The sequence below is a fragment of the Pithys albifrons genome, chromosome 16, assembly GCF_047495875.1.
Source record: "Pithys albifrons albifrons isolate INPA30051 chromosome 16, PitAlb_v1, whole genome shotgun sequence".
In the NCBI taxonomy this organism is placed as follows: Eukaryota; Metazoa; Chordata; class Aves; order Passeriformes; family Thamnophilidae; genus Pithys; species Pithys albifrons.
In genome coordinates, this window is record NC_092473.1 from 13,714,144 (window position 1) to 13,740,980 (window position 26,837).

The 26,837-nt window shown below is 48.2% G+C and overlaps 2 protein-coding genes across 4 annotated transcripts in view; both read right to left on the reverse strand.

Annotated features, from left to right (window-relative positions):
• Positions 1–18,472, reverse strand: part of RNF216 (ring finger protein 216) — an 81,129-nt gene extending 62,657 nt beyond the window's left edge. Inside the window, exons 1-3 of one of the 2 annotated variants that reach the window (XM_071571230.1) lie at positions 18,379–18,472; positions 1,573–1,701; positions 344–480 (exon numbers count right to left, since the gene is read on the reverse strand). In XM_071571230.1, coding sequence (XP_071427331.1) covers positions 344–480; positions 1,573–1,639 — 204 coding nt within the window. In that variant the 5' untranslated portion in view covers positions 1,640–1,701; positions 18,379–18,472. Of the gene's footprint in view, positions 1–343; positions 481–1,572; positions 1,702–6,096; positions 6,126–18,378 lie in introns of those variants that run through there. The other variant, XM_071571231.1, reaches the window with a different exon arrangement.
• A 607-nt stretch (positions 18,473–19,079) lies between these two features.
• SMURF1 (SMAD specific E3 ubiquitin protein ligase 1) overlaps positions 19,080–26,837 on the reverse strand; it is a 49,043-nt gene continuing 41,285 nt past the window's right edge. The window contains exons 14-18 of one of the 2 annotated variants that reach the window (XM_071570875.1): positions 26,448–26,585; positions 25,949–26,069; positions 24,306–24,507; positions 23,414–23,489; positions 19,080–22,733 (exon numbers count right to left, since the gene is read on the reverse strand). In XM_071570875.1, the coding sequence (XP_071426976.1) occupies positions 22,634–22,733; positions 23,414–23,489; positions 24,306–24,507; positions 25,949–26,069; positions 26,448–26,585 (637 nt within the window). In that variant the 3' untranslated portion in view covers positions 19,080–22,633. Of the gene's footprint in view, positions 22,734–23,413; positions 23,499–24,305; positions 24,508–25,948; positions 26,070–26,447; positions 26,586–26,837 lie in introns of both variants that reach the window. The other variant, XM_071570874.1, reaches the window with a different exon arrangement.

Sequence of the window (26,837 nt, forward strand, 5' to 3'; positions counted from 1 at the left end):
GGTATGTATATAAATCAAACAAGGCATGGTTTTAAACACTACTGAAGATCAAGTCCTCTTGCACAGAATTCCACCTTTCTGGATTCAGATAGACAACTTCATGGGAGTTACAACCTTTGTTAAGTAGAACTTTAACTACAAGGTAGTTTAGCAGTCTAGTTCTCCCCTCCTGTGCCCAAAATATGATTAAATAAAGCCAGTAAAATGCCATCATTTCAATTATTTCAGACATTCCTCGTAGGCTGCTGTAACCAGACAGAACTCGAATGCATTAGATATTTGCACAAGACTTAGCTATACAGGCCATGAATAAAGCAGAGCAACTACAAGAATGAAAAATTACCTCTGCCAAGATGACCACGTCATCATCATCCTCCTCCTCAGGCTGCTGCTTTTCTGGCATTTCCAGCAACAAGGGTAATTCCTCATCCGAGGAGTCGGATATGGTGATAAGCCCTTCGTCCCTGCGGTTTATCCAGTCTGTGGCACAGCAAGCAAAGCAAAGGTGAGCTGTTTGCTCAAGGTAAAACTGCAATCACAGGGCACATACAGTGCCAAAACACCTGAAAAAGCAATTTTCATGTTTGCACTGTAGCAAAGGGAAAGAGGCACTCAAAGGTCACCGACTCCTCTGCAAGTTACTCTTGGAGCCCCTGAGCAAAACACCTGCACAGCCACAGCTCACCACAGCAGCACCTGCAGGAACACTCACTGACACTCACACAGAGAGTCTTCCATCCCAGCCTTCAGCATAAGTCAAGCTGCTGCAGAAATTGTTCTGAACAAGCCATATTTTTGCAGAGAAATCCTGAACTTTCAGTATCTCAGGGACACTACATTTTCTTTTGTTAACATGCAGTGCATTCCAGCAGAGAGAGAAGGTTCTCTGTGCAATTTGGCCTCTTCTGGAAGAGTGAGACTTCGCAGGAGTATCTTAAGCAGGGCTGAGATAGGGACTGGCTGTAGGTGCAGAACATATCCTGCCATTAGATGACAACCTTGTCCCTCAAGATTTGTCAATAGTTTGCTACTGAACAGAGGACAGACATTCAAGGGAGAAACAGGGTTTCTCTACCACAGAGAGAATATACCACTAAGCTTCTCCTAAATTTTGGCCTATTTTTTAGCGCATGAGTATTCATTTATCACCTTTCAGGCATACAGATAAAGCATCATTTTGAATTCCACCCTTGGAGGAATGGGTGCCAACACACACAACCCTAGGAGGGCACGCATTCAGGGCGAGCCTCTCTCCTATGGAGACCTCAGGAGGATGGATCCTCCTTGGAGCTGCTGAAACACTTCTACACAGTGTTCCCAAGAAGTCAGCAACCTCCCTTAAGGCAGTATAACATGAGAAAGACAAGAGCCAAATATTTTGCGTGCCTGCATAACATGAAAGAATTTTCTGGAGGTGGCTGAGTCAGCGTAACAGAGGAGTGTGTGCCAGGACAGAACAGACCACCAGCAGCTCCACCAACAGCACTCCTGAGTTTAGTGTCTGTGAATCCTGATGCTTGTAAGCAGAGTTTTACAGGGGAGTTTTGGAAACAGGCACAGCTCAGTACTCACCTTTCCCTCTGTGGCTGCGGAAGCTGTTCAAGTTAATCACTTCTTCATTTCCACCTCTCTCTGCCATTTTAAACAGCTGTACCCTCAAGTGTCAATGCCCAGGCATGGCAGTCAGGCTCATATGAGGAACTAGAAGGCAAAATAAAACCAGGAGAGAGTAAGGCAACCTCAGCTGCACACTAAGCACACTTCCTCAAGACCAGGCTGCTAAAAAATTTCATGGATTCTCCTGGCTCTCCCAGCTCAGTCTCTCCATGAGGATATTTTCCTGTACCCCCTTCTCAGTATCTAACATCAGACATGTCTACCTTCTGTGCCAACAGTTAAGACAGTTGACTGAGGAGTGCAATCAGGCCCAAGAAGTTTCTCTGAAGACAACATGAAGATTCCTACAGCTATGCAATCACAAAGTGAGGAGAGATGCAACTGTATCCAGGCAGGACTCAACCCCTCCCCACATGTGGATCTTTTCCTGTGTCCACTAAGTCCAAACCTGCTGCACCAAACCACATGGCAGTGTTCCTTCCACCATCATCTGGTGAGAGGGACAAAAGGCCCTTGCCTGAGCTGTTACAGGGCAGCTCCACATAAACCTGCATCTCAGACATCCCATCGATGTCATTACAACCATCCCTGTCTCACTCCATGCCATGAAGTCACACCACACACAGCACCAAGGGGAAGAGCCAACGTGGGAGTTCAGACCTGCTGGCCCAGCTGCTGAATTGCTGAGCCATGGAGGAGCCCCACTGTTGGAACAGACCCCCCCCCCCCCCAGCCTGAATCCCCTGAGCGCCACCTGGCCAGGGCACCACGTCAGAGGGACCAGGGATGGCTCGAGCTCCCTCCCACAGCATCCACGTCATGGCACGTCAGAAGGAAGCTGTGCCCCAGCAGGGCAGGGGTAAGTGCATGATTTGTGCCCACAACTGTGAACCAGCATGGGAACAAGTCACATTACAGAGCACACTTTCCTGCCACCATCTGCTGTTTCAAAGAAGAGATTTCCCTGATTTACAGCGAGTGTTTGGTACAAATTCCAGGATACACCATCCGCTCACAAACCAAAACACAGAACGTGACAGGAATCAGGGTCCTTCACAGGACTGAGCTTTTGGGACTAAACTTTGCTGCCCCAACCTGTTTCTCAGCGAGGCACAATGAACCAGAGGCTCCCAAACAGGACTGGGGGGCAGAGGAATCACTGCAACCTGAACAGGAGGTTTCCAGTTTATGCTCTGTCAGCTTATAGCTCTCAGTCCCTGCTATCATGGAGAGGCTGAACACGCAGCCCCCAAGCACAATTTCATCACTGAAAGGAGAAAGAAGGTCTTTTTATTGAAAAGTATTCATCTCCATATTGCAGCACAGAGGAATCTGTACTATTAAATATTTACTGATGCGTAAGTTGGAAGAAAATGATGGGTCTGCTATAAAATCCTGTTTGCTAGTACACAAGAGCACTATAAATTCCTCCTCAGTAATTCTACTGAACTTCCTCTGCAGGGAACAGGATTTGCAGCTAGGGCAGCAAAATGAAGAAATCAGTTCAGATGTATAGGATACAATAATAAAAATATATAATCCATTGCTTAACAAAGCCCAGCAGCACAGCTCAGTGCCCAAATCAGCCTTACCCAGAGGGAACCTCCAGCATAAAGGTTTCAAGGCTTGGCTACAAACAAACAGCCAAATTCAGCTGGTCCCTGCACTGGTGATGGCCCAAATTTAAGCAGGACATTGAGTGAGGGAACTGCAGAGGCCTCTTCTAACCAGCATTATCACAAATATGCAACTCCCTGTATTTGAGATCTCAGCAGCACACCCTGTTCCCAGCAGGCAGCTCCGAGAGCACCATGGGTATGGTGGTGCTTTGAAAACACCTGAAAAGCAAGATTTTGGGAGCATTTCCATGAGGTACTTCAGCTTCTGCCTTATAAGGAGAAATAAATCTTCTTTTATTTGCCAGACTGGCACAACAGCACTGTGCTCATCACTGCAGGCAGGTGCTGGAGCGGCAGCTCGAGAGCTGGGTCACTCCCAGTGCACTTGGTGAAAACCTTGGCCTTTCTAAAAGTTCACATCCACATTATTACACTTATGTTTTCCCTGGTGCTCAGGAATAGCTCCCACCTAGTCCTGTGCAGCGTTCTTCCATCCTCAGCCCTCTGAGTTGCTCAGCAAACAAACCCAATGCGCTTCTTGCCATTTCAAATACGGCGAACGGGAAGGGCGGATGGGACCGGCACAGCCAAGGTCACCGAGCAAACACTGCAAAGCATCACTCAGAGACTGGCTGGGGAGCAACAAGGGCGTTTGTGAGAGCCACAGATCAGCTCTCACAGCATCAGGCAGTGCAGACAGAGGCTGGACAGGTGTCTGCTCAGATCTGCTCCAAGCACAGCGAAGGGGTGGGATGTTTCTCCCCTCAGGGAGTGCATTAGCAGGGCTGGGGGAGCACGTACAGGCTGGAGTGGCACTGCAAATGCTCAGCACAGACACCAAAAAACATTCTCTCTCAAATGGTGCTTTGTCCAGTGATGGCTAAACCCCAGCTGTTCACACCCAGGAATGATGGATAAGCCATGAGCCACATTAAGGTTGTATTTTCTACAGGCTACTCTGGTTGCTGTAGAGAGGAACTTGCACACTTCAACCTTCAGCACTGAGAAAGGGGTACAGGAAATAATCTGAAATTAAATTTGGGATAAAACAATTGTCTATCCCTCTGTCCAGGTCAAAAACATGCAAACAACACCAACAGATACATCGTGGTTTAAAAGCAGGACTATAATAAATACCATTAACTGTAATGCACAGTCAAAGCAACAAAGAAAGAGCCAAGCCTGGAAAGAACTGGCAATTCTTTTTACTTCAAAATAGACTGAATAAAAACCCAAGGAGCTTAATAAAGCCCTGCTTTGAGGGTAAAAGCCAAACTTCCACTGAGAGCTAGCAATTCATTTTGTCAATACTCAGTACAGAGCTGGAGTTTAAACAAATATCTATAAGCATGGGCCAGTTCCATCTAGTGGCACGAATAAGAAGTTTATTCATGTTTATAGCACCAGGCCGCCAAGAATGGGAAGTAACAAGATCAAAGCCACCCTGGGGTCTTGCCCTACATAAACAACAATAAAAAAGCAAGGAAGACAGATGGAAAGAAGCTATTCCATGCTACCTCAGTGATTTCAGTGCCTATTTATAGGTAAAGAATAAGGCTACCTATAAGCAAGCTCTAACATGCCCATCAGCTTTTTTGCAATACAGTCAAGGACAGGAAACTGGAACTGTTTTTAAAACAAAGGACCTGGCAGCAGACAGATAAACACTTTGAAAGCTTTTTAGTTGTCTTTTTTTTTTCTTAAAAGGCTCCCACCTGCACTACAGCACATCAAGCGGGATTATGTCCAGGTGACATAAAAAAATCTCATCACAACTTCTAAGACTGACAGCACAGCAAAGACCACCACAGTTCCACTCAATTTCACCTCCATTTTTCACATTACTCCACATATTCATTACTCGGAATCACAGAATATTCTGAGTTGGAAGGGACCCACAAGGATCAGAGCCCAACTCCTGACCCTGCCCAGGACACCCCAACAATCCCAACCTGTCCCTGTCCTGTTGTCCAAACTCTCCTGGAGCTCTGGCAGCCTCGGGGCTGTGCCCATCACCCTCTGTTGCTGCACATCCAAGTTGTTTCCCTGCATAGACAATAAAACCCTCCCCATTATGGTTTTTCCTACAGCAATTTGAGAGAAGGACCCTTTAACAGAATATGCACTGGGAAAACCAGAGACCATCAGGGACTTGGATATAAAAGCTCTCTGAACTGAGCAGAGCTCAGTCTGACAGCTGAAGTCACAAGTACTTCTCAGACAAGCTCCTCAAACATGCAAAAATCTAATCCACAAAGCCACTGGTCCCAACCACTACTGTGACTTAAGGGATCAGCTGCTGTGAGGTGAGGCAGGTCTCAGGAGCACACAGAATGCTTACACAAGGATTTCCAAACCCCAGCCAAAATCCTTTCAAACACCACATTACATATTTTTAGCCTAACCTAAAAATAGGCACCATCAGTGCTGTGCATATATTTAATCTCCTGGTATATGAAGGAGTTTCTGGGCTGCAGTAAGTGGAGCAGAACTCAAATCTGCTCCCTCCACCTCACATTTGTGCTGTGATGAGCATCTTCAGATGGTGCTGGGATTTAAAGTGGCAGCCAAGGGGAGACCCCCCTCCTCACACAGTGCAAAGTATTTTCCCCCCTACTTACAGCATTTGAAATGTTGAACTCCCACATACCCAAGATGGGACCAGACTCAAAGTGCTCTTTCCTGGCTCCAGCTCAAGGCAACAGGACTAGACAGAAAGCACTGCAGGGGAGGTAAGAACTGAGATCCCAAACGAACAGGGGGAAGGTAAAAAAAAGAGCAGCTTGAAAGAGATGTCAGCAACATCAAATCAGTGTGTGTTTTATCCTCTCCCCCACACAGCAACACCACTGCTGCTCACCTACATTGACAGAAGAGCATCAACTCCCACTTTCTGCCTGCGGGCAGCAAACGTGTCTGCTGGTAGCCTGCGAGCAAGGTGAATTTCTGGCTTGTTTCAAGCTGCTAAAACAAAGAGAAGCTACTTAAATAATGCAGGGCTTGTGACAACCAGCAAAATGAAAAGCTAAAAATTCAGTCCTTAAAAAAAATTTAAAAAAAAAGAAGTAGAAATAAACCAGGCTGACTGTCAAGCATTTCACTGAAACGTTTCAAAGGGTTCACGATTTGCTGGGGGCTGCTCCTTGTTAAGAGTCACTGAGCAAAAGCAGGCAGAGTTTAACAGTGGATGATCGTGTTAAGTGGCATCATCCCAAGCAAAAATGAGAAATCCCCTGATCACAAGCCCAACAAGAACTGCTGGGCACAAACAAGCCCCATTTGCTGTGCACAAGGCAGCGACTGCCACGGCACTGCATTCCCAGAGGGACAGAGCAGGGGGTAACGTGGGGCTGCACCAGGGCTCCTGCCAGCAGCTTGGCTTAGTTCTGAGCTCAGGAAAAGTGGGAAAGTCACTGGTCCCAGCCCAAAATCCCAGCTCTGAAAGCAAGAGTGTGTGGGCCCTGGCTCACAGGCAAGATCACCTGGTTTACAGGAGCACAACCTGCTGCAGATGTTGCCCAAAAGCTCCTCTGAGGAGCACAGATCAGGGGTAGGATTATGGCAACTCCATCCTTGCAGCTCCATCAGCAATTTTTGGACTTGTAGCTTGTGATAAGGGGAAAAAACATGCCAGAAGATCATTTAATAACAGAACTGGCTGGTGAGTTATAAAACACTCCCAAAGTGTTTCCCACATTAGCAGCTGGCTTGGTTTACCAAATGATTTTAAACACACACACTCTCTGAGAAGGAGATGACAGGAATCCTGGGATCTGAGAAAAATCAAGGAACAGAAGGTGGAGCAAGTAAAACAAGCCAGGTTACAGTTCTGCTGCAGAAAGCCACAGAACTGGCTCCATCACACCAAAACATAAGACAGCGTAACACAAGAAGCATTTTATAGCAAATAAATCCAATCTGAATGTCCACCTCCCATTAGAGACCAGCTGGTCAACACACACAGATGGAAAGTGTTCCAGCAGCCCTGAAGTGCTCCAGGGATGGACATTACAAAGGTGGACAAGAGGGATGAAGCCTTCAAGCTTGTCTGGAAGCAATCACAGCTTCAAGTTACCTCCCAGAAGTTCCCTATTCCTCACTCTTTCTTAGCCAGGAAGGAAATGATGCCCTTTCCACCCAGGCTCACCACTGGTCACGGCAGATACTCAGATCACACCAGGAGACACTCCAGGAAGAGAGGCTGTGGATTAGCAGGGGATGAGCCACATCTACGTGTCACTGCTCCAGGCTAATGAAAATTGCTTAGTCAGGAGCAATCAAGAGAGCAGATATTTAGGGATTATTTGGCTTCAAATCACCAACTAGATTTTCCCTCATTCTGTAAGCCCACTCAGGACTTACAGGAAGCATCTTGGCTGTCTGTACATCATAAGACTTCTCATCAACCTTATCTGCAGTTCATCGTTCCATTAAGGTCACATATCACTTTTTAAGTACCAATCACCATTTTTATTGCATCTAAACCACAAAGCACAAGAAGAAAACAATCTGCCCAGTTTTATCTAATTCACCCAACAGCTGGCCACACACATTGACACCATCTTCCTTCCCAAACCTGTGAAATGTTTGCATTTTCCTAGAAAAGCCTCTGCTCTGTGAGCTTCTCTCCAAAATGTAAAACCGTTTTGAAACAGCTGCATTCATTTTGCACAACTGGGCAACTCAAATGAGAGTCTGGGATTCCTTTGAGCTGTTCCCTGGTGACTGGCATCAAGGTCAGCAGCTGGACCCTTCAGTGACTTCCCACAGCCCCCATCAGTTCTCCTGCCAAAGAAAAGGGCTCAGTGTCACCCCATCTCCCTGACCAGCATGAGACTCCTCCTGTTGATACAAGAAACAAACACTCTGCACAAGAGGTGGGGAGCTCTGGATCAGTCATTTGCCTCCCCTACCAAATAAAGTCCTGAAAAAACAGTTAAATTTACCAAGTCTGGTTGAAAAGGAGAGTTAATGCCATCGCCTGGAGCAGCTCATTTCAAGTGCAAAGTGGAAATTCAAGGCTTTGAGAGGGGCAGAGGCATCCCTGCAGTTCCTGCAAAGGGCAGTACTCTGCCTGCCTCAGACTTCTGGCATGTGCAAGATCATCCAGTATAATCCCCTAAATCCAAAACCTCCCTCCCACATCACAAACACAGGTGCCAGCTTGGCATTTCATGTTCAAGCAACCATTCAGGCACCAGCAGCTCAGCACATACAGACAAACCCAGCCTTGCTGAGCTCACAGCTTATCTCCCAAACTATCCTTTTAAAGAACTGATTTATCCTGATTCTGTGCTATTAGGGTGGGGGTGAATGTAAGAGCCCATGTGACTTGCAGCTTTGGCATTTCCAGAGCAAGTTTTACTTGCAGTTTCCTTTCCCTGAATTCACAAGTCCTTTCAGGGGAGGGGCAGAGGCTCCTCTGTGATTCAGACAGCAGTGGGTTTGAAGAGCCAGACTGCAGGTACCTCCAGGTGCTGCACATCCCTGTCACAGCTCTACATTAACTGCAGCTGCCTCCTCTTCCCCATAAATCCACATGGAAAAGAACAGGAGCAATGCCCTGTGTGCCCCAGGGTACACACCAGAGTGCTCTGCTGGTACTTGTACTTCACAGAGCTCTCCAGGAGAAAGGATTCTCTCCAAAGCATTTCCTCTCCAAACCCTCAGTAGTTTTTCCTCCTCTTTTCTTCAAGGAATCCTGAATTTCACTTAAAAAGGCTTAACAGAACAAAGAAATCCAAGTACAACCTTTAAAGTAGTTATTTAACGAGTTGGATGCACGTCCTCAGGAGCCTTCAGGGTACCATCTTAGCCTGTTTTTCACTGGAGAGGAAAGAGAAATGAGGGATTTAAGGCTGCTGGGACAGGCTGTGGCATTGACATTCACACAGAGGAGCAACCAGCAGCCCTGTTTGCAGGGGCAGTGGGAGCAGGGAGAGCCAGGCTGCACAAACACAAACTGCTGGGGAAAGGGACTAACCAGACCAAAGCTGGAAAAGCACAGTCAGGTTTAGTTACAGGACCAGCCAGAGGACTTTAAAATCACAAAGGATTGATAAGCTGTGATGGCATCCAGGATGCTGAGAGGTTGCCCAGTAGAGCAGCTCTGAAAACCATCTAAACTGCACTTGGGAAGTTGTGCTTCAGAAAAAAAAAAAGGCATAATGAACCACCAGGAACAAATGTGGAAAGAAAGGGGATATTTCTGTATTTTGTTTTAAGTGTGACCTGAACCTATCACAAGAAACTTTGCTTTCAAGCACAGCACACCTCACCCTGTTCACAAAGCTGTGACAACAAAAAAGCTGAAACTTGACCTTGAGGTGGCACAGGAGGGAAAAAACCCAACTGACTGCAGCAGCCCACCTGAGCTGAAAGGAAGGTGTCTGAGTCAACCTGCACGGGGCTTTCAGAAGTATTGACTTTTTTAAAAGCCTGCCACCAACCATTCCAGGTGTCAAACATCCCAGAGAGTGGGACTTCCAAAAGGAATGACTTCACAGGTCACACATTCTGGTTATTACAGCCCTGCCCTTTTTTAGAGCCACATTAAGCATCTGCACTTGCCTTAATTCCAAAGGTCAGTGGCCACAAGCTGTGGCTTCATATTCAGAAGGGTTTCACTGCATTACCTGCTTAAGATGGTCACATTCCCACAGCTTGTTGCCTCCTCTCACACAGTTCCTCCAGCATTTCTTACAGCTTTGAAAGGAAATGTCCTGGAAAACGTTTTTGTAGGATTCAGGTCAGACACCTTCTCTCCTCCCATATTCACCACAGTGGAGGTGGAAGAACAGAATTAAGAGAGTAAAATAAATTGCCAGAAGGGGAAAGATCTTGAAATGCAGCCTCAGCTGACCCTACACAGCCACAGCCAATACCTGACTAACACAAACCACACGTGTCCTGGTCCTGGGTCAGGCACTGCCTTTGAAAGGCTTTTACACAATCAATCGAAAGGTTTAAATATGTACAAGAGCCAATTTAGAGCCACACTGGGCAAACAGGCCAAGTTCACTGCACAGTGAAATGAGTGTTAAACGGCCTAATGTACTGAGAGTGGGACACCAACAGAAAGCTCCTAAGGCAGGTACAACACCTGAGCAACTGGGCCATGCTCTGCACCAATTTCTGTGGGAAAGGGCACAAAACAAGCTGCCTATTGCCCCCAAAACTGCAGCACAAGCAGCACTGCCACAGGAGAACTGCAACTATGTCCCCACTGCTCCAGCACCACAGACAACCAGTTGCCAAAAGATTTTCAAGCTGGGCAGCAACAGCTTTTGTAAAACTGGGTTTAGTTTTGTTTGCAGGCACGTGTAACCTTGTGGCCAATTCCAGCCCAGCAAGCTCTGAGCAGTGACAACCCAGGGCAGCCTTCCAGGCTCAGGACAGTTGTCCAGCCTGACTTCATTCACATCACGTGGCAGTGCCACTCTGGGATTTAGGCAGAGTGTGCTAAAATAGCAGAAAAGCAGAGAGGTTGCATTGGAGGTAGGTATCACTGTATCAGAACTGAAAACAGTGAAATTAGATTGTGGCCAGATTTAGAGATGCTCCACATCCAGCCTGAGTCTCTTCTGAGACTAGTAAAGTTCACAGAGGAGTGAATTATCAGCTAGCAAAGAAGAACTGCACATTAACTCTCCAGGTCCACAAGGCTGCAAGGTACCCACCAACGTCATCACAAGACAAGTGTTTTGCATGCACAGGACCACAAAACCCACCTCAGGCCACAGCCAAGAGGTTCCCCAGGCTGCAGTCAGGACATTCACCAAGGACACACAGTCTGCAGGCAGCCAATCCTTTGCCCACCCTCAGTCATCACACTCGAGTGCCCAACACTGGGTTGAGCCTTCCCACAGCAGAACAGAAATTCTCTTCCTGGGTGTTGCAATACCACACAGATTATTTAACCACCTGGGACAGAGAGCCAGTAAAAACAGCCACAAACTGCTGAACAAACAGGAGCCCATTCAGCTGGAGTGCTCTCCAGGCAATGTGTCCAAGGAGAGGTGTGTGTTCCAGCCACTGCAGGCTGGGCTGTGCCAGCCCTGGCGGATCCAAGGGCACCTCCCAGCAGATACACAATGAATCCTGCTCCACTACAGGATTCTGGTCTAACAACATACAGAGAGGACGTGAACTATTGACAATAGCCAAGTTGCTGCTCATGGGTCTTGCTCATCTGTAGCTGGAAATCCCAGCAGCAGGGGAGGTATGAAACGCCCTGAGCTGCTGCTCTCCTGAAAGGGAGAAGAAGCTGCTTTTCCTGCCTTCCCTTTATGCTGCTGCTGCTGTCATCTCCCTCAAATTGCATTACAGCTGATGACAGCGGAGCAGGGAGAGGAAGGAAGCCCTCAGCAGCACCCTGGCTGTGCTGCAGGCAGCTGCCAGCACTGCTGCCCTTCCCTCTGCAGCCCAACAGCAGCCTGTGCTTGCCAGGGGCACCTGGGTCACTTCTGCCATGACTGGCCTTCAAGCAAAAATCATCTACAAGAACCATCAAGGAGAGGTTTCCCTCCCCCCTCCACCAAATATAAAAATGCATCATGTCTTTGGGATGGGATTTGGAAGCAGAGGTGTAAATCTAATTCCTAACTCTGGTTTTGCAAAGACTGCAACAAGCCAATCTCTGCCTTCCTTCCTCCAAGGAACAGCAGGAGCAGAGCCCACAGCTTGGGAACGTGTCAGTCTGGATAAAGCAGCACAGGAGCCTCATGCAAGGAGTGCTGCAGACAGAACACATTATAGAGGCTGCTTTCCATCCTTATATTCCCCATACGAAGATTCCAGCCAGTGCAAATTCTGATCACCTTGCACTGCAGAGCAGGATCACGTGATGCCTCCACAGATCCCATCCAAATGTTCCTCTGAATAATGCAAACAGTAGCTTGGCCTCCTTACAGGGAGAGCAGATCGAGGGTGAGCAACACCACAGAGGCCAAAACTGGAAACATTTCAGGTCACCCTGACACCCACAGACACTCCCAGTTTTATTTCAGCTCAACAACTTTGCTTCTCCTTACGAGTGACAACCACAGGCTCCAAAACTCACCCTGGGAGCAGCCAGGCAGCACCAGCACAGGAGTGGGGCTCTCCAAAGCCAAGCCTAATTTAAATTCCCCATGACCTGGGTTAGGAACACTGGGAAGTGGCACCAGGGCTCAGGGCAGCAGCTGCCCTGCACTGAAATCCTTCCCCAAAGCCCAATGCTTTTTCCACTTAATCAGGCACTGACAGTTCCCCTCATGAACACAGGGAGGGAACCACAGCAGGGCTGGTAATTAGGAGAGAGGTGTCATTCAGAAGGAATATCATTTCCTGTCCTCAGGAATTAAGCTTTCACAAGGACTGTTACAAATTTAAAACCACTGCAAGCTCTCAAGCACTGACCCAGAGGAAAAACATCACTCCCAAGATATTCCAAAACAGACTTGAAATTCTGTGAAAGTGACACGAAGCTGCTGAGAACGAGACTATCCCAGCTCAGTGAAACATTCCTTATTATCTCACGTCTCAGTGCTTTGGCAAGGATAACTGATCCTGGTGGCTTTTTCCCCTCTTTTTCCTGTTTTCTCTGCCTACTCCTGCCCGATTTCCCATATTTCCCTGTTCCAGTAACCTGCTTAAAAACAAAAGTATTGCAGACCACTGTCAATCAGCTCATTATTCAGCCCCATTTCAACCACAGGAACTCCCACAAATAACATTATCTCCTGTGCTGCTGCTGAGGCAGATTGTTTCACACCTTCCACTGCTCACTGCATTTACCAAGGCACCTATTCCATCAGGATAGATCCTACTGAGTAACCCAGTTACAGGGAGCAGCTCCAAAAGCCCACCCATCCACCAACAGCAATAAAACACCATTATCTCAGTGCACACAGAATTCTGAGCCTATTACTGCCTTGCCTTTAAGTAGTTACAATGATGTCTGAATTCAATGATTTAAATGGAGCCTGAAAATCTCTCGAGACCAAATTCTGTCGGAAAAAAACCCCAAAATTCCAAGGAGAAGAATTAGTGGTGCAGTTCTGACTGTCCCAAAAAGAATGCAGGCCCAACACCCAGCACTGTGACACAGTAAACCACTCACAATAAAAAGATATAAATAAAAGTAAGACACCCATTCCAAATGAATGAATGGGACCTTCTTCCAGCAGGCACCCAACAACACCCGGAGGGCTCCATGTCCCTCGCACTTGGGTTTGTGCTGCTCCCAGTTGTTAATCAGCTCCTGGCCCTGGGATGTGCTTCCTGTCCCTCTCCAGCTGTGCCACGAGCTGCTGGAATTGCCTGCTCGCTCCACCTATTTTTGCCACAGGACTTTTTGGGGATTTGTGTCCAATTTCAAAGCACAAGTCCTGCTGCCAGGGATCGCAGCAGGAACGCCCACTGCATTCCCAGGCAGACAAAGCACTGCTCTACCCAGGCATCTGGACTCCCGAGGCAGCTCCTCCAACTCCAGCCCTGGGACAGGCTGCCAGCACCTGCTGGAACCCAGAATGTACCTCATCACCACTAACACCTGCCCCAGCTGCTCCTCCAGAGCTGCTGTTTGTGCCCTGACTGCCCAGCTGCAGCCAGGCCAGCAGGAAAACATCCTAGGAAGGAAGAAAAGGAGATGGAAGAAGGCCTGTTCCCAAAATGCAGCACTACCAAGCAGGCTGAATGTCTGCAGATCTTCAGGAAATGCGTCTGAGGCCTTTCCCCAGTCTTGGTATTCCAGGCACAAACTCCTGTCAAGATGATTGTTTATTAACATCGAGTCACACCAGCAGACACCCAGCACATGAAATCCATTAACATGTTTACAATTGCAGAAGGCCTGATGTAAGGCAGTGGAATTTTTGCACAGCATTCATCCTAGAAATGAAAAGCTCTTATTAAAGCTGTAAATCCCACAGTTCTGGGATTAAAAGCTGTCCTAAAAGAGATGGGTTTCACCACGTGGTTTGAGCTGCACATTCCTATGGCCTTGTACCTGCTCACCGTGTACCAGAACCTGCTCAAGATTGGGGTCTGCAGAATGAGAGGTCTCAAACATTCCCCCCTGCCTTCCAAATAGGTTGCTGGAGGAAAAACCCTCCTGTCATCCTTGTTGGAAGCAGGAAAGGCCACTTTAACTCAGAATGCAAAGGCAGGCTCAATGCCCAACAGAGGACAACTGCTTGTCCTCCACTGCTACAGCTGGAAACCTGTCACAGCTCCCAAGTGCATCAGGTGAGAGAGCAGAAACTGCAAGAAAGAACCAACCACCAGAGAGGCAGAACAGAGAAACTGGGATCTGCTGGTAGGTCTGAGCACCAGAACTGACTGTGCCCCTCAGACCCCAAGGCAGTGAAGGATCCTCCAGAACTGCTGCCAAAGCAAAGCAGGAGCTGCTGTTCCACTGGGCAGGCAGGGAGATGGGAGAGAAGCACGAGAAGGAAAGCTGTGAAAAGCACATGAACAAGGAGCTTAACTCCCTCAGCATCACACCTGGAAAATGAAAATAAAAGTGCACAACAGCAGCAACATCTTTCTCTTTCAAAGTATCAAAAGTCTCAGAGCAGTCACCAAACCATAACACCACGTAAGAAAATGATCCTTGCTTGAACTGAAACATCAGCAACTAAATTCACTTGTGAAAAATACCATCCTAGGCATGTTTCAGTAAGACTCTAAGGTAAGGCATTGGAGGATTCTCAGTTTGGAGGATTCTCAGTTTAACCCTGAGATCAGCTCAGTTAGTTAAAACTTGGTTGTAATAATGCCAAGGTCATGGGTTCAATCCCCTGTGTGGGCCACTGACTTAAGAGTTGGACTCGATGATCCTTGTGGGTCCCTTCCAACTCAGAATAGTCTGTGATCTGCAGAAAACTTCCAAGACAACACTCCAGGTCATAAAGTACAGGTGAGATGAAAATAAAACCCTCCTGGGCTGGACTCACAGGTGCAAACACCCATTATCCAGGTGGGGTTCCAGCCAGCACAGCTGCAAACCCACTGGATCCCCACGGGGGGATGGCAACCCTGTGAGCCAACCCCCTTTGTGCCCACCCCGAGGGGCTGCCCGCGGGAGCTCACCCTTCTCCTCTCACACACACACACACTGGAGCTCACCCTTCTCCTCTCACACACACACACTCTGAAGCTCACCCTTCTCCTCTCACACACACACACACACTGGAGCTCACCCTTCTCCTCTCACACACACACACACACTGGAGCTCACCCTTCTCCTCTCACACACACACACACACTGGAGCTCACCCTTCTCCTCTCACACACACACACACACACACACACTGGAGCTCACCCTTCTCCTCTCGGACACACACACTGGAGCTCACCCTCCTCTTCACACACACACACACACACACACTGGAGCTCACCCTTCTCCTCTCACACACACACACTCTGGAGCTCACCCTTCTCCTCTCACACACACACACACTGGAACTCACCCTTCTCCTCTCACACACACACACACTGGAACTCACCCTTCTCCTCTCACACACACACACACTGGAGCTCACCCTTCTCCTCTCACACACACACACACACACACACTGGAGCTCACCCTTCTCCTCTCACACACACACACACACACACACTGGAGCTCACCCTTCTCCTCTCTCACACACACACACACACACACTGGAGCTCACCCTTCTCCTCTCTCACACACACACACACACACACTGGAGCTCACCCTTCTCTCTCACACACACACACACACTGGAGCTCACCCTTCTCCTCTCTCACACACACACACACACACTGGAGCTCACCCTTCTCCTCTCACACACACACACACACACACTGGAGCTCACCCTTCTCCTCTCACACACACACACACACACACACACTGGAGCTCACCCTTCTCCTCTCTCACACACACACACACACTGGAGCTCACCCTTCTCTCTCACACACACACACACACTGGAGCTCACCCTTCTCTCTCACACACACACACACACACTGGAGCTCACCCTTCTCCTCTCACACACACACACACACACACTGGAGCTCACCCTTCTCCTCTCACACACACACACACACACACTGGAGCTCACCCTTCTCCTCTCACACACACACACACTGGAGCTCACCCTTCTCCTCTCACACACACACACACTGGAGCTCACCCTTCTCCTCTCACACACACACACACACACACTGGAGCTCACCCTTCTCCTCTCACACACACACACACACACACTGGAGCTCACCCTTCTCCTCTCACACACACACACACTGGAGCTCACCCTTCTCCTCTCACACACACACACACACTGGAGCTCACCCTCCTCTTCACACACACACACACTGGAGCTCACCCTTCTCACACACACACACACACTGGAGCTCACCCTTCTCCTCTCACACACACACACACACTGGAGCTCACCCTCCTCTTCACACACACACACACTGGAGCTCACCCTTCTCACACACACACACACACCGGAGCTCACCCTTCTCCTCTCACACACACACACACTGGAGCTCACCCTTCTCCTCTCACACACACACTGGGGCTCACCCTTCTCCTCTCACACACACACACACACACTGGAGCTCACCCTTCTCCTCTCACACACACACACACACTGGAGCTCACCCTTCTCCTCTCTCACACACACACACACTGGAGCTCACCCTTCTCCTCTCACACACACACACACTGGAGCTCACCCTTCTCTCTCTCACACACACACACACACTGGAGCTCACCCTTCTCCTCTCTCTCACACACACACACACTGGAGCTCACCCTTCTCCTCTCACACACACACACACACTGGAGCTCACCCTCCTCTTCACACACACACACACTGGAGCTCACCCTTCTCACACACACACACACACTGGAGCTCACCCTTCTCCTCTCACACACACACACACACTGGAGCTCACCCTCCTCTTCACACACACACACACTGGAGCTCACCCTTCTCACACACACACACACACCGGAGCTCACCCTTCTCCTCTCACACACACACACACTGGAGCTCACCCTTCTCCTCTCACACACACACTGGGGCTCACCCTTCTCCTCTCACACACACACACACACACTGGAGCTCACCCTTCTCACACACACACACACACACTGGAGCTCACCCTTCTCCTCTCACACACACCACAGCTCACCACACACAGCTCTGCAGCCTCAGCAGCCTTTGGTGGGATCCCCTCCAGCTGTCTGGGGGAACAGGGTGAGCTCCAGAGGCAGCGAAAGTCACTGGACACGACCATTACCTTGTGGGTCCCTTCAACTCAGAATAGTCTGATTCTGTGATTACATAAAGGCAGAGCACGCTCAAACTTGCAGGCTTTGCTCTCTCAGATCAGCAGAGAGGGAGAGGAGTGTCCCCTCGCAGCCCCCTCGGCCCCGGGACAGCCGTGCTGGGGTTTGTTCCCGCAGCAGCTCCCACCGCACACACCCGAAATGTCCCGAAGGGGGGTCAGGACAGAACTACAATCTTTTATCCTCCTCGCCCCCAGACCCGGTTTATCCCGAGCACAGACACCCGGCCGGGGGATCCCTCGGGGTGAGGGGGCACAGGGCAATGAGGAGCAGGGACCCGACCCCGAGGGGACGGAGTGTCCGCGATCCTGAGGGAAAGCGGGGAGGCCCAAAGGGAAGTGGAGGGGGAACAGGGCCGGACCGACGGACACGGGGACCGGCGCTGAAGGGGAGCCGGAGGAGGGGAACGGACGGAACGGACCCGCGTCCCTCCCTGAGGGGCTGGGGGAACACACCGGGCAGGCCCCGGCCGAGGGGCGACGAGGCCCCGGGGACCCTCTTTGTCGCCCAGCACCCCCGCCGGTGGGAGCGCGGCACGGCCGGGCCCCGCGGGGACGGAGGGCCCCCCCGGCACTGCCGAGCCCTGAGGGAATGGAGGCACTGGGGGGCCCTGAGGGAATGGAGGGACTCCCTCCCGGCACTGCCGGGCCCCGCGGGATGGAAGGACCCCCCCAGCACTGCTGGCCCCGCGGGATAGAGGGCCCCCCCCCAGCACTGCCGGACCCCGCGGGGACGGAGGGGTTCCCCCGGCCCTCCTGGGCCCCGCGGGGCGGAGGGGTTCCCCCGGCCCTCTCGGACCCCGCGGGGACGGAGGGACCCCCCGGCACTCACCGGCGCCGCCGCCCCTCCGGCCCCGCTTCATTTAACCGCCGCTCCCGCCGCTTCCGCCCGGCCCCGCGCCACGTGACCGCGCCGCCCCGCACCATCGAGAGGCACGGACAGAGCGCCGCGGGGGGACAGGCGGGCCCGGCGCGGGCAACCTACCATAGAGAGCGGGGGCAGGTCCGACAGCGCCGCGCCACGCCCCCTGCCGGGCGGGCGGGGTTTTCTTGAGGAGGGGCGGGGCCTGAGGGGAGGGGAGGGGCCTGTGGAGGGGGCGGGGCCTGAGCTGCACGTGTCGTGGGGGTCCGAACCCCACCGGGGTTGGATGGGAGAGGTTTGGGGGTTCTCTGCTGGAAGGACACACGCACTCTGTCCTTCTCCACTTGGGAAACACGAGGAAAGACAAAAACCCACCCAGGAAAGCAGAGATCCATCAGCATTCATGGCTCTGCTCTCCAGCTCTCGCTAAAGGGAGATTATAATTTCTCTCTGAAGGCTGAGGATTTGGAAAAGTAACAGGACAAGTAATAAGGCAAGAAGGGAATAAGACTGAGGCTGGTAAATAATCAGCTAAGGAATGACAGGAGGAGGACTTTCATCTGGGCAGTCCATATAGATCAGTTAAACCAGTTGCATTTCCATGTTTTATCCACTCTCTTCATCTGATTCCCATAAGTATTTTAACAAATAAACCTGCTGGATACCAAGAGTTTAAAGTTGTGAGTTTATTGCATATGTAACAAAAATGAACATGACCTCCTGGGTCCAGCCTACTGTACAATCACTGTTTATTCCAGCTGGTTCCATAACCACATTAAATAGAACTAGTATTTCTTTAAATACTTTGATTTAGACATAAAATGAAACATTAGTGTACAACTTTCACAAAATAAATCTGCAATAAAAACAGTGGGAAGAATAACAAGGATAGCAGCAATACTTAAAACATGACATTACAAAATAATAATAAATTAAAAAAATACATTATAAAGTGGTCGAGGAACAAAAACAAACCCAAAAAAATTAACAAATTAAAACCAGATCCATACTGTGTTTCTGGGAACTTGCTGTGCCACACGGCCCTGAACCAGGACACCCGCTCCAGAGGGCCTGGATCCATAATTTACAGAATCTGCTGGATTTTGGAACCACCTCGACTCGAACTGAGGACAAACTGCTGAGCGAGCGCCGGTCGCGCCATCTGGAGCAGCCTTGGTGGAGCAGGGTCTCTGCTCTGACATAATGCCCAAGTGAACACTCACACCCATCCAACAGTCCCGTTTCTTCCCGGCTGGAAACACGAGCAGAGTGGTGGTTTTCCTACATCCCTGAGCGTAGAGTAAAGGCTGAGGAGCAGGATCAGGGCACTGCAGGGCGGTGCCGGCGGACCAGCTGCTGGGTTTGCCGTGAGGACAGGAACAACAGACACACTGTACCTTGTATTCCCTCCGGGTCAGATCCAAGAGTATCCGCGCACAAGGTGGGACGTGGAATGACAAAATGGACACCGGACTCGATGTTATTCTTTGGGCAAGTTTGAGAAGTAACAACCAGTTCAAGTGCTGGCAGACCGAGTGGGAATGGACACACCGAGGTTCTCCCAGGCCTCCGGGAGCCGCTGGCTCCAGCCACACAAACTCCTGCTTGCATTCCGTCCTTCCCTGGCCTTGGAAGTGGCCACAGGGAGAACAAGCCATGGCTCCAACCCCATCCTGCCTCGCTTCTTGCTGCTCCTCCATCCACTCAACCAGCTTTAAGGCCTGCCTCAAATGCACGTACAGAACAAGACAGAAAATGTCTCTGTGGTCACTGAAGTGGCACGAAATTGCAAAGACAACACGATGGGAGAGGTGGTGAAGCTGTTGGGAAGGGAACTGAAATAATTAAAAGGACAGTGCCCTATTCTCGTTACCGTCAGCACGGAGGAGGTACCTTGACAAGGGCTTTTAAATACAGCAAAAAACAGACGGACTTTTCGAAACAACAATCCTTGCCTATTCTTATTTTGTGCATTCAATAAAACACTGACCTAGCAAAGACATCAGGAACTATCATATGTCAACTGTGTCGCTGACATAAAGCTACTTGACCTATAGATCTCCAAATCAAGGGCCTTTCCCTTCACCTCGCTTGGTTTGCACTGAGCCAGTTGTGCTGCAGGTAGAGTTTGTGTCATAGGATTTTTGTTAGGGCTGGGCTTTAGTCTCTGGGTTTGGGGTTTTATTTTTTAAACTCTTTTAGTGAAAAGTCCACATGAGACTGCATGCAAAGCTTTTGGGCAGTAATCCATTTTGCATTTTTCCTATCTGACTGGTTTATTGCACATTCAAACGTACTGAAAGGATTAAATACACTCTATGAACAGGTCTGACTTCGAAGCCATTTGGAAAAGCCAGGGCTGTGGGGACTCTGCTGCTCAGGCTGAGACCAGACGGGGGCTCTGCCACAGCTGCATTCCCTCTTCTCTGCAGGAGCTGCAGTTTCATTTACATCCCAACAAAGAGAACTGCAGAAACTGGTCCCCAAGTGCCAAAAGATCCCTACAGAACATGGGTCTGAACAGGCCTCTCCTTTACAGTGTTGCAGGATGAGCATCTGCAGCCACCCCGTGCAAATCTCACAATATGGTACAATTTTACACCTCCGATTCAACCCTTACTCCCCACAGCAAATCACAAGAATTATGGTCAATGGCAAAAAGAAAACCACAAACAAACAAAACAGAGCAAGATGCCAGGGTTTTGACAAGTGTCTACTTTCTGTCCTATCACAGTTTAAAGCTATTATCAAATTCAATTTAAAAAAAAGACAAAATAGAAGTATTCCAGTAGACGTCTCCTAAGAACCATCTCTTACCCACAGCTGAATTTCAATGCACTATTCCATAGACATAACATCTGTTAAATGTTTCAGTAATGAATCTCTCTAAATATCAGGCTTGCCAAAGACAAAAAAATCCTATACAAGCAAGTCTGCTTGACTTAGGTTTAGACATGTTTGATAGGTAACTGGGTCTCTCTGAAGCCACGTTATTTGTTAAAATACTGCCTCATCTTGGTGTGCAAAGTGGAGAAAATGTTAGTGATTCAGGTGTTTGATTTGCTTTTGTTTCCCCTGTGTTAGAGAACAAACCTTTTAATATTAGTTTCAGATATTTGAAAAAATAGCCTGATATGGCTCTCTGGAGAAATTTTCATCCCTGCAGAACCAAAGTCATAAATTCTTCCAATAGCTTTCCATAACATTTAAAATGTACTCATGATAGAGTTCCCATTTTACCTCAACCTCCAAATAAACCTTTCCCAAGGCCAAAAAATTTGAAGCTGAAGTTTGCTCTGTTAACTTGGCTTTTGGTGATTTCCATGTGAGTCTCAGAATTTAAAGTCACGCAGACACATCTCGGGTAAAACAGTGGCACAGAAATCACAGCTTTGGGACTGAATGGATCTTCATCCTCTGTCTCCTCCTCACAAGGCTTCTCTGCAAGGTACTTACATCTGAGCAAACTATGGAAGGTAATTCTGCAGGAGGAAATAATTGTTTTCATGTGCAAAACAATTAGACTTCAGCCAGGACAACCAAAAAGAAACCACACAACACCACTCAAGCTGTCCCAAATTCCTTCACTTTTCTCCACGTGAGCCACAGCTTCCACTGGGAGCTTCCTGCTAAGGCAGAACTTGGATTTCTTTACCTTTCAGTTAAGTGTTCATATGGAGGTATTTGCTGCTAGAAGTTGACTTTTTAAACAGGTGTTTAAAATGTGCAATGCAAATTCTGGTGCCAGTCAGACACTGCACCCGCTGGACTCTACAAAGGCTCAAAGTTGATTTAAGTCGAACTAACCAGGTGCACCTACCAGTTGCAAGTCCTCAGCAAATTAAGCTCATTCCTAATTACACTTTGATTCTCCTATTAAAAAACCCCACAGGTCGCTGACCCTATCACAATATGTGTTACAAATCTAGCAGAGTATCCTGTGCAACCAAAGCCAAATGCTGAACTTGGCTGCATTTTGTTTTAGGGGGGATGGAAGAAGAGGGAAGGGGTTATTGTAACAAAGGGGAGAAAATAGAATTGGGAACCACCAACAAAAGCCCCTACCCCCCCCCTCATCCACCAGCGGCGGAAGGGAAACAGGCCCATCTCTAAGTTGTCAGAGTTCTGATGCTTCAGACAGCTTAGCAGGAAGTTCACAGCAAGCTTCTTCTAGCTTTTGATTTGGTGGTCCATGAGCTAGCATCTGTTTCCTTTGGTTGCTTCTTCACTCCACAGCAAACCCACATGTCTCTTCCACAGCTGTCAACAGCTTCTCATAAAGCTTCTCGTAGGACTCGTAAGGCGGAATGTCGATCCGGTTAAAGCTGGAGGGGAGAAACAACACACTGGTGGTTCTGAAATATTTACTGGGGAAAACCAAAATGCTACAGCAGATACAGAGACAGGATGTGTGAAAACTCAGAGAAAGCCTCAGCCAAAGGAGACAAGATGAAACCCAACTATTTCTGCTGCAGGAATGCACAGCTTAATAAAGCAGCATTTGGGAGGAAGAGGAGGAGGAGGAAAAGGAGGAGGAGGAGGAGGCAGATGCAGAAGACTTGCAAATAAAGCAAGACAAGAGGCAGGCCCGCTCCCTGCCCTGCCTGCAGACAGTCTGTGCTGCTGCTGAAACCATTTCCTGCCTGTGATGGAGTGAGATTTCCGTGCAGGGGCTCAGGCTGTGCCTGCACTGCACCAACAGCACGAGCTTCCGACATCTGACAGCTTTTAATAAAGAAATAAGTGTACAAATGTCTCACTATCTGGAATTATCAGCTCTGGAATAAATGAAAATTACAGGGAGTAAAGAAGACAAATCAAGCTTTAAGAAAAGAAAATTATTTTGCTAACTGCAGAGTACAGATATTTCCAAGCTAACAGAGCACACTTGGAGTTATCCACGTATATCCCATGGCTAATCCATACCCAGGGCAATCAGAGATGACTCCTTTAAATCAAGACAAAGGGAGAGCAAGCACTAATGTGCAGAGCGTTTCCATCTTACCAAGTGTGGGCTTTTGGAAGGTTGTCTGTGTTTGCATCTATTAAATGGATGGTAAACAGTCTGGGTCCTGCAGCGCCTGTAGAACCTTAGACAGACATTCTAGTTAATGCACTTCAACAAAACATCATTCACACACACAAATTTTGCTGCTTATAAAAAGGCAAGAGAGGCAATTACAGTTCCAGCTGCAAACCTAAGTACATCCCAGGCTAAATCTGCAGAGATATTTGCAGCTGATGAACGGATGGCAGAAGCAATAGGGCTGTTCATGACAATCTATTTGCAGACTGGTATTTTGGAAAGCTGCTAAATTTGGTATTAGCAAAGTTGCACCTTCCAAATGAAAAGACTAAAGCGTAAAAAGGTTTTTCTTGTAAAGCAGAATTATATGTTTTAATTTTGAACATCAATTTACTATCAGCCAACAAATGGATTGTGATCAGGAGATTCCCATAGCCAAGGACAATGACACCTTTTGGATGACAAAACCTGAGATTTTCAGGAACTTGCTTTAAAGTCTAAAGGTTTGTTGCTAAACTAAGAAGGGAATACAATTCTCAGGTGAAAAAGTTCTTTAGTCAGCTCTATATTCATGTATATGTTTGCATGCAATGCTTTTAACATCAGTCCACAGGGCTGTAAGAGACAATCCCAACACAGCCAAAGCACTGCAGGGTTAACACATTAACCAGCTCCCCTCACTATCAGCAAGGGCCAAGTGTCCAGCAGCAGCAGAGCTGCTGACAAATGTAATGCTGCTCTCAGGATGTAGATTTTCCAAGTACTTGAGTTCTCCAGCCACACGCTGATACTTCACAAGGGGCCCATAAATACCACCCCACCTTTATCTCTTTCTCCCACCACAGATTAACTCAGCCTCCACACCAGTCACCTTGTAAAGCCTTGAAACCTTGAAGTGGGACACGTGTCGACCCCGTCACGAACTGCAGCAGCCTCGCCCTTCTCTCTTCATCAAAGGTTTCCACCGCCTGCCAGAACCACTTGACGATGTTGCTGTCGGCCATGCAGTGCTTTAGACGTGTGTTGGACTTCCAGTCATTCAGGTCTATCTTATCCAGCCCTCCAATGATCAGCTGGGGAAAGATCAGGAGGTGCTTTAACATTCTGAGTATATTGGATTTCAGTTAGAAAAACACTCATCCAACCACGTCATGAGGCGTGGGATTGTTTAAGGGGCTTCAAGCACCTTTTTGGGGCAACGTAACACTCCAAACCAGTACAGGGCAGACAGAGAATCTTTTGGCTGAACTGCTGTGAATTACCAGTACTAGAACTTGCACAAGCAACCAGAGTCAGTGGCCAATCCAGATGTGCTTTATTAAACCTGTGCTGTCTGAAAGGTACAGCCTCTCTTTATGAGGGTACAGCACAAATTTGGAAGAAAAGGCATCTGCTGAGTGCCACAGCATCGTTGTATTGATGCAGGATTGTCCTCGAGGTGCCAATACCAGCTACAACAGAATCCTGCTTGGTTAATGGGAACACTGGAGTTGCTTTGTTATTCCATAACAAACTCCAGACACTTTTCATCTGTTTTCTGATGCTGTTTGTGAGAGGCTCTGACACAGACCAGACACATCACTTCCATCTTTTTTCCAGATGACACCAGGCTGCAAAATACTGGAAAAGGAAATCTAACCACCTCTCCTGGCAATGATAAATACATGGCATAGAGAAAACTTCATCCCTCAAAACAAAACGTGTGTCATATTCTAAATTTCCAATAATATTCCACACTGAGGATCACCTTTCTGAGAGCTGCCATTCAGCAGCTGCCTTGTTGTGCCACCCAGACAGCACCCACTTACACTTGTTCACATTATTAGGGCAGTTGTGACTGTTCTGATGGGGACAGTATTGAAATATTTAGTGGATTTCTAATCTGCCTTTTTAAGGAAATGGAATGCAATAACTCTGTGGGATTAATCAAAATGAATGACTGACTAGCACAAAGCTCCAACACCACAAATGCTTGATATTCCACAAGTTGCCTTATTTTCTTGAAAAAGCAAAACCAAAGGAAAAATTTCTATAGCAGGTACCATTTTAAGAGCCTTTTGCACCTCAGGATTTAATAACAAGACAAATTAGTTTCTTTTGTATATGCTCTACCCTTCTAGTTCAGTCCCTGTAAAGCATGTCCTGTGTGCATATAGACACAGCCATGCATGAGAAGTTACTGGACAAAGCAAGTTCTGGGGTAGGCAACACGTCAGGTCTTGCCAACAATTCCTCAAACCTGCAGTGCTCCCTCCCTGCCTGGAGCATTATTCCTTGGATAGACACCATGGTGTATTTGTCTTTCCCTGTTCAAGCAGCCCTCTCAATAATATTAACCCAAAGAATGTCTAGAATAAACCAAAAAGGGTTTGGTTAAACAAATATGCTGCTTTCTGGTATGTAAATTGGAATAAGTTTTGTGGGGGACTTTTTGTTTATTTGGTTTGGCATTTTTTCTTCAGTGCTTGATTGTGGATCACACAAATTACAATACTCCCTGTGGATAAAACATACCTCAAGTTCCTTCTGGTCGAAAGGCTTAAGGAGATGTTGAGGAATAAGTTCATTAAAGCCCTTCTGCAGAGCCAGGAACTGTGCCTCTATTCCTCTCATAAATCGCCAGTTCACGTACAACCTGTGGTGGGGGGAAAGCAAAAGTCAGGGGTGATGAGCTGGATGGGACTGGGATGGTCATTGCAGGGCTGGGAAACACTCATTTTACAGAGGAACTTGTTTTAATACACACATTTTTTATGATGAAAGAAGTGCTTATCAGTTCCTTGCACCATCAGCAATTAATTATTGCACCATCAACAGAAACACCAGAAACAGTCACAGCTTCATCTTCCCAGGTATTACAATAGGGCATTGTGTGAAAACATCCCTGTCATTTATGACTCAGGTACTTCCACCCAAAATATCTGCTTCATTAGTCTCACTATATACAAAAAATTAATCTGTTTACTACCTCCTTTCCACTACATTTGCAGGATGTATTTCTGTTCTGCAATACCTGACATATTCTTTCTTGTTCTCTTCTGTCACTGGAATATTCCTGCCATTTGGTTTGAGTTCATGCTGTAGAATCCTCCCGAAGGCGTTGTGTTCCACACAGAAGGTGTGGTCCAGCACCGGCGTGATGTCGTTCTCTCTGGCAATGGACAGGCAGAGGGGAAACTCAGTATTTCTGGTACTTTGGTAACTCTCAGTGGTGATGCTGACAGTTATTCCAACATTTAGAATCATTGAATCATAGCATCGATTGGGTCGGAAAAGACCTCCGAGATCATCAAGTCCAACCCTTGGTCCAACTCCAGTCCCTTTACCAGATCATGGCACTCAGTGCCACGGCCAAGCTCAGGTTAAAAACCTCCAGGGATGGGGAATTCACCCCCTCTCTGGG